The sequence below is a fragment of the Zonotrichia leucophrys genome, chromosome 26 (genome assembly GCF_028769735.1).
Source record: "Zonotrichia leucophrys gambelii isolate GWCS_2022_RI chromosome 26, RI_Zleu_2.0, whole genome shotgun sequence".
Taxonomy (NCBI): Eukaryota; Metazoa; Chordata; class Aves; order Passeriformes; family Passerellidae; genus Zonotrichia; species Zonotrichia leucophrys.
The window spans coordinates 279,874-294,046 of NC_088195.1; the positions used below are offsets into that span (position 1 = coordinate 279,874).

At 54.7% G+C, this 14,173-nt stretch overlaps 1 protein-coding gene across 1 annotated transcript; it reads left to right on the forward strand.

Annotated features, from left to right (window-relative positions):
* The first annotated feature begins 4,547 nt into the window (after nucleotides 1-4,547).
* On the forward strand, nucleotides 4,548-4,910 carry LOC135457955 (uncharacterized). The gene has a single exon (XM_064732808.1). The coding sequence runs from the start codon at nucleotides 4,548-4,550 to the stop codon at nucleotides 4,908-4,910; it is 363 nt and encodes a 120-aa protein (XP_064588878.1).
* Nucleotides 4,911-14,173: the final 9,263 nt, after the last annotated feature.

Here is a 14,173-nt window from a genome sequence, read left to right on the forward strand (position 1 = left end):
CTTTTCCGAGGGAACAAAGACCTCTTATTGACATATTTATTGGGAGCTTATTTTGGGGTTGATAATGCAGCTCGACCAAGCTCCTGGACTTGTAGGGAAGGGGCTGGTGAGGGGCTGTGTGCTGCTGGGACTGCAGCCTCTGTCGAGCTCATTTCCTCCGCAGCCACAGCGCACAGGGGACACAGTGCTGGACATTGTCACTGCCCAGGGCCCTCTATGAGCTTTGCCTGATCCAGCAAAGGCGACTGGTGCCTCCAGCACTTGGCTGTGGTAGGAAGGCTGTGTTCTCTTATCCCCCAAAAGAACACAGCTCCCAAAGGCTGAGCAGTCCCCAGTTAGCCCCTGGCTGTCTCCTTGGGCCCTGAGAGGGTAAGAAAGCATTTTGGGTAGATACAAATAACCAGAGCATTGAGCTGACCCCTCGACATGGCCCCTACCTCCATAGAAACAGGAGCCAAACAAACAGGCACAGGCAGCCCTGTTAGCAGAGTGACAGCATGTGCTTAGTTAGTCTATCCCCTGCTCCCAGTGTTAATTGCCCTGTTCCTTCTCGGATTCATTGATGAATTGCTGTGTGGACATGCAGTGCCTAGCCTTGCAGCCATGTGGTGTGTGTAACCCCTTGGCCTCCGTTGCCATCTGGGCACAGACATTGTGGGGACTCTGTCCCTCCCACGTGTGCCCACTGGTTGGGGCTGAGCAGCCCTTGCCTGGCAGACAGGGGAACAGGATCAGGCTGTAGGTTCAAATGCAAGCAGGAGTAAAGGTCAAATAGTGACATTAAAACCCTGATGTCAGACCTGGATTTCCAGCCAGGAGCTTTTGTGCCTTCCCAAGGCCTTTGCCAGGTGCAGTAGAGGGAACAGGTTTCCCATCACAAGATCCATCCCAAACTGTGGCATCAGCTCAGACCTGGCTCCATCCCTCCCCTCCTTGCCCCCCAGACTGACAGGCTGGAGCAGCCCCATGTGCCCAAGCACCCAGGCTCAGATGGATCACCCCAAATCCAGCTCTGAGCACCAGGCTCAGATGGATCACCCCAAATCCAACTCTGAGCACCCAGGCTCAGATATATCACCCCAAATCCAGCTGTGCTAGCCATGGCAGTCGCCGAGGGCCAGAAATGGTTCAGTAACACCTAAAAATCCCCACGGCTCGCTGAGCAGCCCCGGTTTCCATCATCCCACAGAGGCCTCTGTGAGCGCTGCGTGCGGGAGAGCGCGGCCATCAATCTGCCCGGCCCGGCTGCCACCGGCACCCAGACGGGCTGACACTCCACAGGCCTGTGGAAAAACACGCCGTGACATCACGCAGAGACACCAGCCACTGATTGATCTCCCGGGTCACTGGCTGCTTTATTTATAACCGGGGAAGGGTTTGGGCTGGGTTTTTACAGGAGTGGAGCAGCACGGGCTGCCTGCTCCTCATCCCGGAGCTGCTCTGCCGCCCCTGGACACTCCTGAGCAGCCCAAATGGGGCTCAGGGGCACCAAAACCCAAACTAAACCAGCCCTGGAGCCCAGCTGGAGGGACTGATCCCACTGTGGCACCTTGTCTGGATTCCAGCTGTTTTCTTTGCTCCTGGAGTTTCTCCTTACCCTCCCCAGCAGACACAGCTCAGTTCCCCCCAAAACACAGCACATCAAACTTGAAATGTTTTGTGAAACTCTGTCAAGCTTTGGAGGAAAGGGAAGGTGGCCGCCAGGGCAAAAACATTCTATTTCTTCAATTTCAAAATAACATTTCCCATTTCCAAAGGCTATTTGTTCAGTGGTTTTTAACATTTTCTGCTTTATAACCATTTTCTGTGGGTTTTAACATTTTCACTCTGCTTTATAACGTGAACCAAAATTGCAGTTAAAATAATATATTTTGAGTTTATCAGTTTGAAGCATTTCAAGCCATCAATTTCTCTAGGTTTTATTTTACAGATAACCTGGAAAGCTTTGGGGTGGGTGATTCTGAATTGGAACAGAAACAGGTTTCAAAATGTTTTGCAAAGGCAGAACTTCATCCCTGTTGCCAAGTGGGAAGTGGCCAAGGGAGAAAAAAAGCCCTATCAGGTATATCTCCAGCATTGTTTCTAAGTGGAGAATTTTCCCTGTGATTAATGAAAATGGGGAAATTGGGCCAAATCCTTCACGTGCTTTGACCGCAGAGCTTGCACAAACACGCTGGCTGGGCTTTGGCTGGAGTGACCAGGTTTAATTAGCTCGCTCCTATCTAGGGATGCGGGCTGCTGCTGTCACTGCAGGGAGGGATTTATGTTTCCTTTTCCTCAGGAATATGATCAGTGTCTGAGTATTAAGAATAATCATTTCACTGATGTGAGGCAAATTTCTTATCCTACGCTGCTGATAGTGAGGAGGATGCTGTGAGCCAGGAACACGGCTCGGATGGGTGCCTGGCAGAGATGAGGAGTTAATGCTGCTGTCACGAGCCCACCCTCAGCTCCTGGGCACAGGGGTCACCTGCTCTGGGTGGAGGTGACCCACCTGGGCAACGGGGACCCAACTGGGCAAAGGGGACCCACTGTGCTTATGCAGCCTCATGTCAAGTCCTGGGGGCACATCTGAGCACCACAGTGCAGGAAAGTTGTAAAGCTGTTAGAGGCTGTCCAAATGAGGGACACGAGGATGGTGAAAGGCCTAAAGGAGCCATACACTGAGTGGCTGAGATTATTTGCTTTGTTCAGCTGAGTGAGGAGCAGCTCCTGGGCTGGTGGCATCACTGCACCAGCTCTCCTGGTCAAAGTTCCACAGGTGTTCTCTGCCCTTTGAAGAGGCAATGCTGTGCCTCCCCAAACCTGATCCGTCCTTGCTGCCTGCTCCCTGTTGGAGCCCAGTGTGGTCACTGAGTCCTGATGTTTTTCAATTTAGAATGGTGGGGGATTTGGAAGGAGAAAGAAAGTGCAATAAGTGAGGAAGTGTGGAGAGCCCAAGCATAACTCCAAACTAGGGCAGGAAATGCACCGCACATAGCTCTAACCTTATCATCCAGGATGGATTTTAAGTGCTTCTTCAGTGACTCATCATCCCTGAATGGGTTTGAAGGACTGTCTGCCAGAGAGGAAAGGCCAGAGAGCTCAGATCAGATAACAGGTTATTACAAAGCCCTCATGCTGCCCTGGGGCACCTGCCAGGGCAGCAGCCAGGGCTGAAGGTATAAAATATGGTCTCTCAGGTGTGGTTCAGGTGGTCAGGGGTAGAGAACACGGCCTCTTTCTCCTCTTACTGATCACAGAGTGGTTGGGTTGGACAGGACCTCAGGGATCGCCGTGTTCTGACCCCTGCCATGGGCAGGGACACTTCCTCTGGAACAGGGTGCTCCATGGCATGTCCAGACTGGCTTACAAGAATTCCAGGAATGGAGCAAGGTTCACACTCACTCCGGGCCCGTCTCATTCCATGGGCACTCGGTGCCTCTTGCCACCTTCAGAAATCTCTTGTGTGGCTCCTTGTACCCTGCCTCCCACAGTCAGGTGAGGATGGGGGAAAACACAGTCGGAAATACACATTACTGAGCAAAACCCACGGTAAAAAGCCCTCTCTGCATTGTGCCTTACATGAAAGGTACTGCTGTGGTTCAGAGGTTAACTTTCATCTTAAGCTCAGCTAGAAGCTGAAGAGTTTTAGCATTTTTTAAAATACCAGAAAACATAAAAAAAAGGATAAATTCTGATCTCTGCTATGTTGGTATTAATGGGGAGAAATTTAATGAAAGTATGTAGAAGCTTCTGATTTACTCTTGTGTGAGATTGGATAGAAATAGCCCAAAGAATCTCATTGCTGCTGCCCAGATTCAGCTGCACAGTGGAGAGCTATTAATGCTCTGTTTTCTTGCCTTTGGTCAATACATCTTGCAAGGCAGGAGGAAGCTGGATTATGTCTGTGAGTGTCCCAATGTCATGCTATGTTGGATAATGAACTGTGGATAAATTGGATCAGCTTTTCAGCTGCCAGCCTCTCAGAAATCCAGCAAGGAGTCAGGGCAGCAAGCTGTGCTTTCAGCCTTTGCTCTGATAACCTGTGTGCTGCTGTCAAGAGCTATTGTGGTGATTCCAGGCTGGAGCAGGTGAAAATCATTGTTAATCTGGAAAATGTACATCTCTCTTTAGCTTGGTGCTTCCCCGTACTTTAAAAATGTCTGGTCTGGTGCAAATCCACTTTTCAAGGAAATAGAGATGTAATGAGAGCGGCCCCTTGCTGAGCTGAATTCAGGCACTGCTTTTGATTGACCTGGTTATTCAGCTAATCCTGGTGGTGAGGAGTGTGGCTTGAGAAGCATCCAGCCTCTCTGGAGGAATGCAGAGACCCTGAGGTTGGACACCTAAAGGTTTGTGTTTCCATAGAAATGGAAGGTTTGATCCTTCCAAAAGAAGAATATTGAAAGGCCCCCCCTTGGCAGCAGGGCCCTCAGCCCTGGCAGTGGAGAAGGCTGGCCAGCTCCTCTCCTGCCCCTCTGCTGTGCTGATGGACGCCCCTTCCCTGCCCAGCGCCCTGCAGAGCGTGAGATGTGCCCTGCAGAGCCCCACGAGCGCTCAGCCCCATGAGCGCTCAGCCCCACGAGCGCTCAGCCCCACGAGCGCTCAGCCCCACGAGCTCTCAGCCCCACGAGCGCTCAGCCCCACGAGCGCTCAGCCCCACGAGCGCTGAGCCCCACGAGCGCTCAGCCCCACGAGCGCTGAGCCCCACGAGCGCTCAGCCCCACGAGCGCTCAGCCCCACGAGCGCTCAGCCCCACGAGCGCTCAGCCCCACGAGCGCTCAGCCCCACGAGCGCTGAGCCCCACGAGCGCTCAGCCCCACGAGCGCTCAGCCCCACGAGCGCTCAGCCCCACGAGCGCTCAGCCCCACGAGCGCTCAGCCCCACGAGCGCTCAGCCCCACGAGCGCTCAGCCCCACAAGCGCTGAGCCCCACGAGCTCTCAGCCCCACGAGCGCTCAGCCCCACGAGCGCTCAGCCCCACGAGCGCTCAGCCCCACGAGCGCTCAGCCCCACGAGAGCTCAGCCCCACGAGCGCTCAGCCCCACGAGCGCTCAGCCCCACGAGCGCTCAGCCCCACGAGAGCTCAGCCCCACGGGCACTCAGCCCCACGAGCACTCAGCCCCACGCCTTGTCCCGGCTTTGCCCAGCCCTGGGGGCTCCCGCTGGGGCAGGGGGCTGCCGTGGGCAGGGTGTCTGTATTTTCATTGGAGCTCCCGGGAGCGTAATCCCGTTAAGGGCTGAGCGTCTGATTCCGCTGTGCTGCGATATGGCTAATCCTGCCAGCGGGAGCGGCATTATCCCGGCCGGGCACCGCGGCCAGCCCCCGCCGGCAAACCCCAAACCGGGAACTGTGCGAGGCTGTGTGGGCTCCTTTGAACGCTGCCGAGCAGCCTGGGCCCCCGGGCACGGCGGGCACCCCGGCCGGAGCGCGGGCAAATCCCGCCTTTGATCCCTTTGTCCGCTCTTGGGGCTCTGCTGCTCAATAGATCACAGCCTGGGAGTTAATTTACTCATTATCTATACATTTGCCAGGATTTAAATGCCATTTTTGCTCACGTCCTCCCTTCATTTGTGTGATTTCCCCTTATTTCCAGGACTATTGCCCTCCTGCCGTGGCTGGGTATTGCATGCCCTGGTGGGGTTGGTGTCACTGCTGCCTGCCTTGGCTTCTTGCAGAGTTGAAAATGCTCTTTAAAAATAGAATTGCTACAGAAAAGGCCATTTTAGTTGCAAATATTTTTTGATAACATGTGGGTTTGCCTACATCTCCAATGAAAAAAGAAAAAATAATTCCAGTGCTGATGAATAAAAATACGTGGATAGAGCTGGTAATAAAATGGGTGGGTTCTTCTGGCAGCTGTGAGGGTGTGGAGATCCACAAGAAGTCCCCAGTGCTGGGGATACTGAAGGTTTCACTGTGAAGCAGCCTTGCAGTGGGTTCGTTTTGGCCATTTGATTAAATTTGGCCACAACCCTCCTGTTGAGCAGATGCTCCAGGAATGCCCATTTCATCACTTTCCACTATAACCTGAGACAGTGAATCTGGGGTTAAAAGCCTGAAGGGAAAGCTGATAAATGTGTATAATATAAACTATTGAAGACTAAAAAATTCTGAAAACACTGGAGAAAGTAAATACAATAAATTTGGGGCGACATTTCTCTTCCTATCTCAGGTTTTCCAGCCACAGCTTTCCAGCCCTGTGACAGCCCAGAGCTCCACATCCCCTCCAGACAGGGTGGGCTGGAGGAGACTGATGGGTGCCGTTGGCCGCTGCGTTGGTCTGTACGGGGTGTGTGGAGTCAGGGCTATGCGGAACACGGTGAGGGCTTTTTGTTTTCTCGCCTGGCTTTTTTTGATGGCCAATTGCCCCTTGGCTGTCGGGATCCTGCCCACTAACACCTGTGTGTGACCAGGGCTGTGGGCAGGCAGTGGGATGGCAGCGAGCACTGGGCTCACGGCCTCTGGTGCCCCTGGCAGTCACAGGGAGATGCTGTGACCGCTGTGAAGATGCTGAGATGCCTCCAGGGCCTGCCAGGTCACTGTGTGCATTCAGCATGGTCCTGTTTATCCAGCAGCGCCAGGGCCCTTTATGAGGGTGAGCTACACCACGTTTACTGGCTGCTGTGTGAGGCTGTCAGCCTGTGGGGCCCAGGCTGGGCTCCCAGGCCATGGCATGAGCATCCAAGTGACCCACGAGCACGCAGCCTCCCCCGGGGTCCCGCTCCTGGCTCCCCACCAACCTTCCTCCTGATAACTTTGCCTGAATGCTTTGCAAATCAGCCAGCAACCAATTTATCCCTGAAGTATTTTGGAGATGTCACTGTGGGAATGTTAATGAGCGTGATTCCCCGCTCCGGAGCTGGAGCATGTGCGGCCATGCAGGGGGCAATGCAGCCATGCAGCGGGCAATGCAGCCATGCAGCGGGCAGGGGGGCAGAGCTTTATTCATGTTGGGACATCCTGGCCCTCAGACCCTGCTTCCCCACGGCGCTGCTTGGCAAACCTGCGGAGAGATGGAGCCATGGGCTGGCCAGGATCTCACGCTCAAAACTTGTTGTTTTTGGACGGAGCTGCCAGGCGCCCTCTCCCCTCGTGGCACTGAGCACGGCTGTTTATTGGAGCCGACAGAAACACAAGCAGTTGTCGGCGCTGCCGCGGGAGTCGTGTCCCCAGCAGAGCAAGGAGCACGAGGGAGCTGATGACTAACACAGTGCTGAGTTTTATGTGCTCCCAGCTGAAGGGTCCCATATGTTCCCCTCGGCAGCCCAGGGCAGAGCTGCTCCTTTGGCCCCAGAGCAGGAAGCCTTGTTAGCTCCAAGGCCTGGCTCCCAGGAGCTGGGCAGGGAGCAGGGCCAGGACACACCTGAGCAGTGTCCCTCCTGCTGGGGCAGCCAGGGCCCTGCTGTGGCCTGTTGGGGCAGCCCAGAGCTTGGCAGCAATATGGGCACCGTGTGCGTTGGCAGCTCCAGGGCGAGTGCCACTGGTGAGCTCTGCGGGCAGCACTCAGCCAGACTGGAAAGATTTATGGAGATCAAAATGTCTCCAGTCTACCCTGGCTAACCTGAATCTGTTACTCTGCAAGAGTGTTGTGATCTAATTGGTGCCCTTCACTTGGAGCCATCTCTTGGAGCATTTTGGGAGGATCCAGGAGCAGGAGTAGTGGCATTTCCTCAGCAAGCTGCTGCGTCATTAAAACAGCCTGCTGGCTCACACAAACCATGCTTAGTAAATCTGTGTGCAGCTTTATTGCAAGAGGGATTAGGAGATCCTGGGGTGCAGTTAAACCCACATGAAGCACACATAGATCACATCCTCCCTGAGCACCCATGCTCCCGGTTGCTCATTGCCACATCTGCCCACGGTGCTGCCCACCTGGGTGCCTGGCCTTGGAGCTCCCGGGGGAAACACAGGCACTGTAAGGTGATCACACAATTCTGAATGGAGAAGCAGCTCGTAGGAAGGCCATTGCCTCTCACAAACAGCCTTCTGTGGCCAGTGAAGGCCCCCACACTCTGCTCGGTGGTCTTGCTCCCAGCACATCCGTACTGCCCTGTGCCAGACCTGGCAGCCTGTCACTCCTCGGGAAAGCACCTGGCAAGGCAGGCACAGCTACTCTGTGGTGCAAATGGCTGTTTCACCAGGGCTGGTGCAAATGGCTGTTTCAGCAGGCACATGGCACGTTCCTGAGTGCCTGACTCTGGGAATAACTCCCCGGTCTGGGAGAAGTTTGGCATCCCAGCTGCTGGGAAATAAAAGGCAGCTGTGGTGGTGGCTCTGTCTGTCCTGCACTGACTGACAGGCGGCTGTGCCCGGGCCGGTCAACTGCTCCCTGGGGAATTCTGACCTTGGGTACTTCTAAACTCGAGTGCAACCTGAGTCTGGAGCCGGCAGAAGCAGCAGGTGGTGAGGGTGAGGCTGGCAGCAGGACATGAGGCCGTTCCTGAAGCGATGCCCTTGATGCCCAGCATTTCCTGGATGCCACGAGCCTGGGAAGGACAGGCTGGCGTGTGAAGGGGCCGAGCTGCTGCCCTGGCTGCCCTCGAGTTGCTCCTGGAGGAGAGCTCCCCTCTGGGTGCTGCTTTCCCCAGCCCTGATCCCTGTTTGACCCCGGCCCTGCTTCCTGCAGAGCTGGTCCCGCTCCCAGGGCCGGGCTGCCAGCCTGGCCCTGGCTGGAATTCCCTCACAGTGTCTGCAGCCAGTTCCCATCTGCTCCTTCATTCATGTGATTAATCTGCCAAAGAAATTCCTGATGTAAACACAGCATTATCAGAATTTACTCCGGACTTGGCCCCTGGATTCCCTGCCAGCTTTTGCTGGAATTGCACTTCTGCTACAGCGACTCTTCAGTGCAAACAAACCAGCAGAAGGCAGGGCGGGAGGCCACGGGGTGGGCTGGGGAGGCAGGGATGCTGCAGGTCAGCGCCGGGAAAGGCTGCGGGTGCGATCCTACAGGGATCAGCTGTTTGCAGGGCAGCCAGGAGGCAGCGGAACGCCGCTGGAATGTCTCAGCGCTCCGGAGCACGCCACGAACAAGACCTGCAGCGAACGGGGCCGTGCTCCGCTCCCGGCCCGCGCAGGGCTCGCAGCAGCAGCAGCGGCAGCAGCAGCAGCGCTCCGTGCCCACGGGAGCCCCGAGGGACGGCCCCGCTCCGGGCACCCCGGCTCGAGCCCCGGACGGCACGGACGGCGCGGCCCGGGATCCCGGGGACAGCGGGGCAGCGCTGGCACCGCCGGCCCGGTGTCCTGCGGGGCCGGGACGGACGCACGGACCCCGCGGGGCGCTCCGGGGGCGTGGCGGGGCCAGGGACGGAGCCGCAGCGCTACCTGCTGGCTGCCGGCCCGGCTGGCACGGCTGGTACCGGGTGGCACCGGCCCGGCTGGGTGCAGGATGGTACCGGCCCGGCTGGCTGGCACGGCTGGTGCCGCCCCGCGGGGCCACTGTGCCGGGGGGACCCGCACCTGCAGGACATGCGCCGGTCGCAGCTCTGAGACCCCGGCCCTGCAGGGGATGGGGGATCCCAGTGAGCATCAGGAGGTGCGTGGGCGCCTCTCCACGCTTTCCCCCTTGTTGCCTTTCTGAGCTCTGGCCTGACAGCGTGATTTAGTGAGGGTGTTACAGGGAAGCCCCCAAAACGCTGCTTTTCTGCTGGAACAATTGCGTTTTGATGTGGGTTTGGAGACCAAGGGCTGTTGAGAGAACTAGAGATGCTGGCAAGAACCAGTGCCACACCAACTAGTAAAGTAAATTCCCAGCAAGGCAGGAGTGGGACTGAGGACTGTCTCTCAGGCACAGGTAAGGGCAAAACACTGCAACTTGTCCCCCTGCAGTCTCTGTGCCCAGGGTGCTGGGATCAGGATGCTCCAGGGTCAGAGGAAACCTCTCATTAAAGGTGTTTTTCAAATGAGACTATTTTCCCCCTAAAGCAACTGTGGAATATTTCAATGTATAAAGTAATTCTCCCAGCTATTTTGTCAAAAAGAAGTTTTTAATATAGATTATCTTCTAACTTTATGGAGATTTTATCTCTTATTTCATTCTGTGGAAGAAAAAGTCGCTTCCCACTTGCTCCCCTATGCAGCATCCCAGCTGGGATGGCTCTCCCACACCCAGCTCCTTCCTGCTGTCAGTGCCCTGTCCTCTGCATGAGCCCTGGTGGCTGTTTATGCAGGAGGGCACTGTGACCCTCCCTGGCTGCCTGAGTCTGGGGGAGATAACAACCTGCCCGTGCTCAGCCAGGGGGAAACTCCCTGCATCCAGCTGGGCCTCCATCCCTGCCTGCTCTGGGATTTCATCCTGGCCTTGCCCTCCCTCTCCTGCTGCTCTGAGAGGTGGGATGGGCTCACAGAGAGCCCCCAGATTTGGGTGCTGTGGCCAGCACTGCTCCATCCTCACTCCTGCTCGTCCCTTGCCCCCTGCCCACCGTCACAGGTGCCACTGCCCAAGGGAGGCTGGCAGGAGGAGGCTCAGGGCTCCTGTTCCTGCAGGGCTGTGGAGATGTGGGCCCAGGGCAGGATCCCAGGGCTGCTCCCACAACAGTCCGCAGCCATCACTCGCGCGCGTGAGCTCTGTGTTTGTTTTTGTAATCCCCCTTTTTTTTTTAATTGTGATTTTAGCGGTGGTGAAAGGTGCTGGATTGACAGGCCGTGGAGACGGAAGGGCCTCTGAACTCCACAGAAGTTTACATTTACAAAGGACACAGAGAATAAATAGAAGACAGTGTTTAGAGTCCTCTGTAGACACTTCAGACTTGCTTATAATTCTGCAGCAATTCCATCACCTCCAAAGTGATTGATGCTCTCTATAAAGTCTTGCCTTAAAACATTTTCCTATGTGTCAGGGGAAGAAGTTTATTACACTTTACTGAAAGGGCAGGATTTGTCTTGAGCTGAAGGCTGAGTCCTTCCCAGCCCTATCCTCAGGAGAAAAAATAATCAGAGTGCTGGAAAAAAGGAGCCTGACCCAAGGCAGACGTGTGGTTTGTGGTTAGCCAGGTCGAGTGCTGGGTGTGGGATGGAGCTCTCCCTGAGTGCTCCAAACAGGGCAGGAGTAACAGATTTTCATCAAACTGTTGTTTTCTAAAAGCTTACATTTTCTTTCAGTGGAAACATGAGACGGATCTGCTTTCGACAAAAAGAAAATAAATATTTTTTTAAATTAAATCACCAAACACATTGAGCCTGCTTTGGGTTAGAGCTGCTTGTGTTCTGATAAAAGTTGCACAGATCATAGGTCTAAATTTCATTCCATATTTCCAATGAAACAGTTATTTTGGCTTTTGCATGGAAAATTCATGGCAAGGTAATGCATTTCTCCCTGTGCCAGGGCATTCCCAGGGCTGTGGCACCATGGGGCTCTGTGGGGAGCTCAGGTGCCCTGATGCACTCACAGGAGCATCCCTGGGATCAGGGCTGGATCCCTCTGTGACATCCCTGGGATGGATCAAGGCTGGGTCCCTCTCTATCATCCCTGGGATCAGCTCTGGATGCTGCTGTGCAGCCACGGCCACTGTGCTGATTTATCACTGGACCCACTGCAAGGCATTATCTGTGTCTGCCTGCATTTAATCTCCGGTTTGATGTTTGAGGGAGAACCCGATGTCAGCTCAGTTAATTGGCTGCTAAAGACTCTGCTCCTTCCCTGCTTTCGTGCTAGATTCACCTTTTCTCCTTTCCTTTCTGCAATGCCCCCAGGTAAAAGACAAATGGCAACACATAAAAAATGACCCGAGTCCCTTAATTTGAACCAGAGGAGACAATAACAGTCTGGAGGCAGAGCTGGATTTATCTTTTCTCTCCGATGGAGGCCCCTCCTCCGGCGATGGCTGTGGGACGGTGTGAGCAGCATCTGAAGCAAATTGAGGGTAACCTTTCATTCCTCAGGGATCTTCCAGCAGGGTTTGCCGGTCCCAGGGACATCTGCAGCCCTCATGTTGGATTTTGGCAGCCTCTGAGCCCATTGTCAGCCAGTTCCATTGCATCCACTGGTAATGGATGGAGAGATGCCTGCCAAGCCGGCCCATGCATGCAGAGCCGCGAGGGGCTGGGGGCTGTGGGCACGGGGATGGCGACAGAGCCCGGGCAGCTCTTGGCTGAGGGCGCACGTTCAGGGCCTTTCCAGAGGCTGTTTACCCACCCCAGACTGCAGCGTTTTCCCTCTCTGCGCTGTTTTCCTGCCGGGCTGGGTGCGGGTGCCTGGCAGCCAGGCCCGGCTCAGGGAGGAGCTGGGAAGGAATCAGAGTCTCGCCCTGCCGCCTCATTCACAGGGAGTTCCTTCCTTCTCGTGTCCAACAGCATGGAAAAACCAGAATGATGCATATTGAACAGAGGAACGGGGGAATCTTGACCTCTGCCTTGTGAGCTGTTGCACCATCAGCTCAGCGAGGAGAAGCTGAGTGTCAGACTCATGATGCTTGCACTGCATTCAGTGTTTGTGGATTTTGCAATTACTTTGTCCAAGTTTTGAGGTGCTTGACTGTGCATCAGTCATGGCTTGGTTGCTGTTACAAACTCATTTTTATGTCCACACTGATTCTACACCAACCCACTGCCCTCCAGGCCATTCCCTTCCCTTCAGTTCTCCAGCTCATTTTCTTATTTATTATCAAAACCATAGTGACCAAGGAGTGTGATCAGGGCACTTTATAAAACCTTTAACGGCATAAACCACCTAAACAACCTTCAATATGTTTAGAGATGTCCTATCCCTTGTTTCCTGTTTTGAGGTTGTGCTGTGCAGCGCCAGGAGCTGGATTTGATGCCCTTGTGGGCTCCTTCCAGCTCAGCATGTTCTGTGATTCCATAACTCTGTGATTTGTCTTGCCTCAGGGGATGGAAAGACAGGTCAGTGAGGTGTCAGCCCCATCCCTGACCAGGGACACGGCCACATCTGCTGACACCCAGAGCCGTGGGTGCCCATCTTCGCAAATCCCAGCTGTGTCCCGCACTGAAGCCCTGATAAATCCCTGCTGCAATTTTCTTAGAAGATCCCTGCAGCCCTTGCTGCCTTTCAGGGATTGTTTGTTTGGTTTTAGCACAATATAAGCAAACTGGAGGTTGGAGGAAGCTGCAGTGCCCCCAGCAAAGTGCCTGACTCCTCTGGAGGAGTGTTTGCACACAAACAGCAACGACAAAGTAATGGCTCCATCCCCCGGGATGTGAAATGGGCACTGATAAATTTCATCCAGCACATCAGCAGCTTTTAATTTTCATCCTTTAAATCCAAGGGAAGGAAGGAAGGAAGGAAGGAAGGAAGGAAGGAAGGAAGGAAGGAAGGAAGGAAGGAAGGAAGGAAGGAAGGAAGGAAGGAAGGAAGGAAGGAAGGAAGGAAGGAAGGAAGGAAGGAAGGAAGGAAGGAAGGAAGGAAGGAAGGAAGGAAGGAAGGAAGGAAGGAAGGAAGGAAGGAAGGAAGGAAGGAAGGAAGGAAGGAAGGAAGGAAGGAAGGAAGGAAGGAAGGAAGGAGGAAGGAAGGAAGGAAGGAAGGAAGGAAGGAAGGAAGGAAGGAAGGAAGGAAGGAAGGAAGGAAGGAAGGAAGGAAGGAAGGAAGGAAGGAAGGAAGGAAGGAAGGAGAGGAAGGGAGGGAGGGAGGGAGGGAGGGAGGGAGGGAGGGAGGGAGGGAGGGAGGGAGGGAGGGAGGGAGGGAGGGAGGGAGGAGGGAGGGAGGGAGGGAGGGAGGGAGGAAGGGAGGAAGGAAGGGAGGAAGGAAGGAAGGAAGGAAGGAAGGAAGGAAGGAAGGAAGGAAGGAAGGAAGGAAGGAAGGAAGGAAGGAAGGAAGGAAGGAAGGAAGGAAGGAAGGAAGGAAGGAAGGAAGGAAGGAAGGAAGGAAGGAAGGAAGGAAGGAAGGAAGGAAGGAAGGAAGGAAGGAAGGAAGGAAGGAAGGAAGGAAGGAAGGAAGCTGGTAGAAGGCTCTGTGCTGGGGATTTTGGCTGCCAGCCTGGTACCAGCAGGGATTCAGACTGTCTGGTTCAGGATGAGCACAGCACCGTGCTGTGGGTTCTGTGGGTGCTGTGACAGTGCCAGAACATCAGCAGCAGGACAGGGCACTCCCTGTGTCACTTAGGGTAAGCAGAAAAACAAACAAGCCCAGGACAATGGCCAAAGCATCTTCTGGGGGACTTGCAGCTTCCAAACTTTATTTAAAAAATAAGGAAAAAAGTAAATTTTCTCTGTCAGAGCGCAGCTATCATCACGC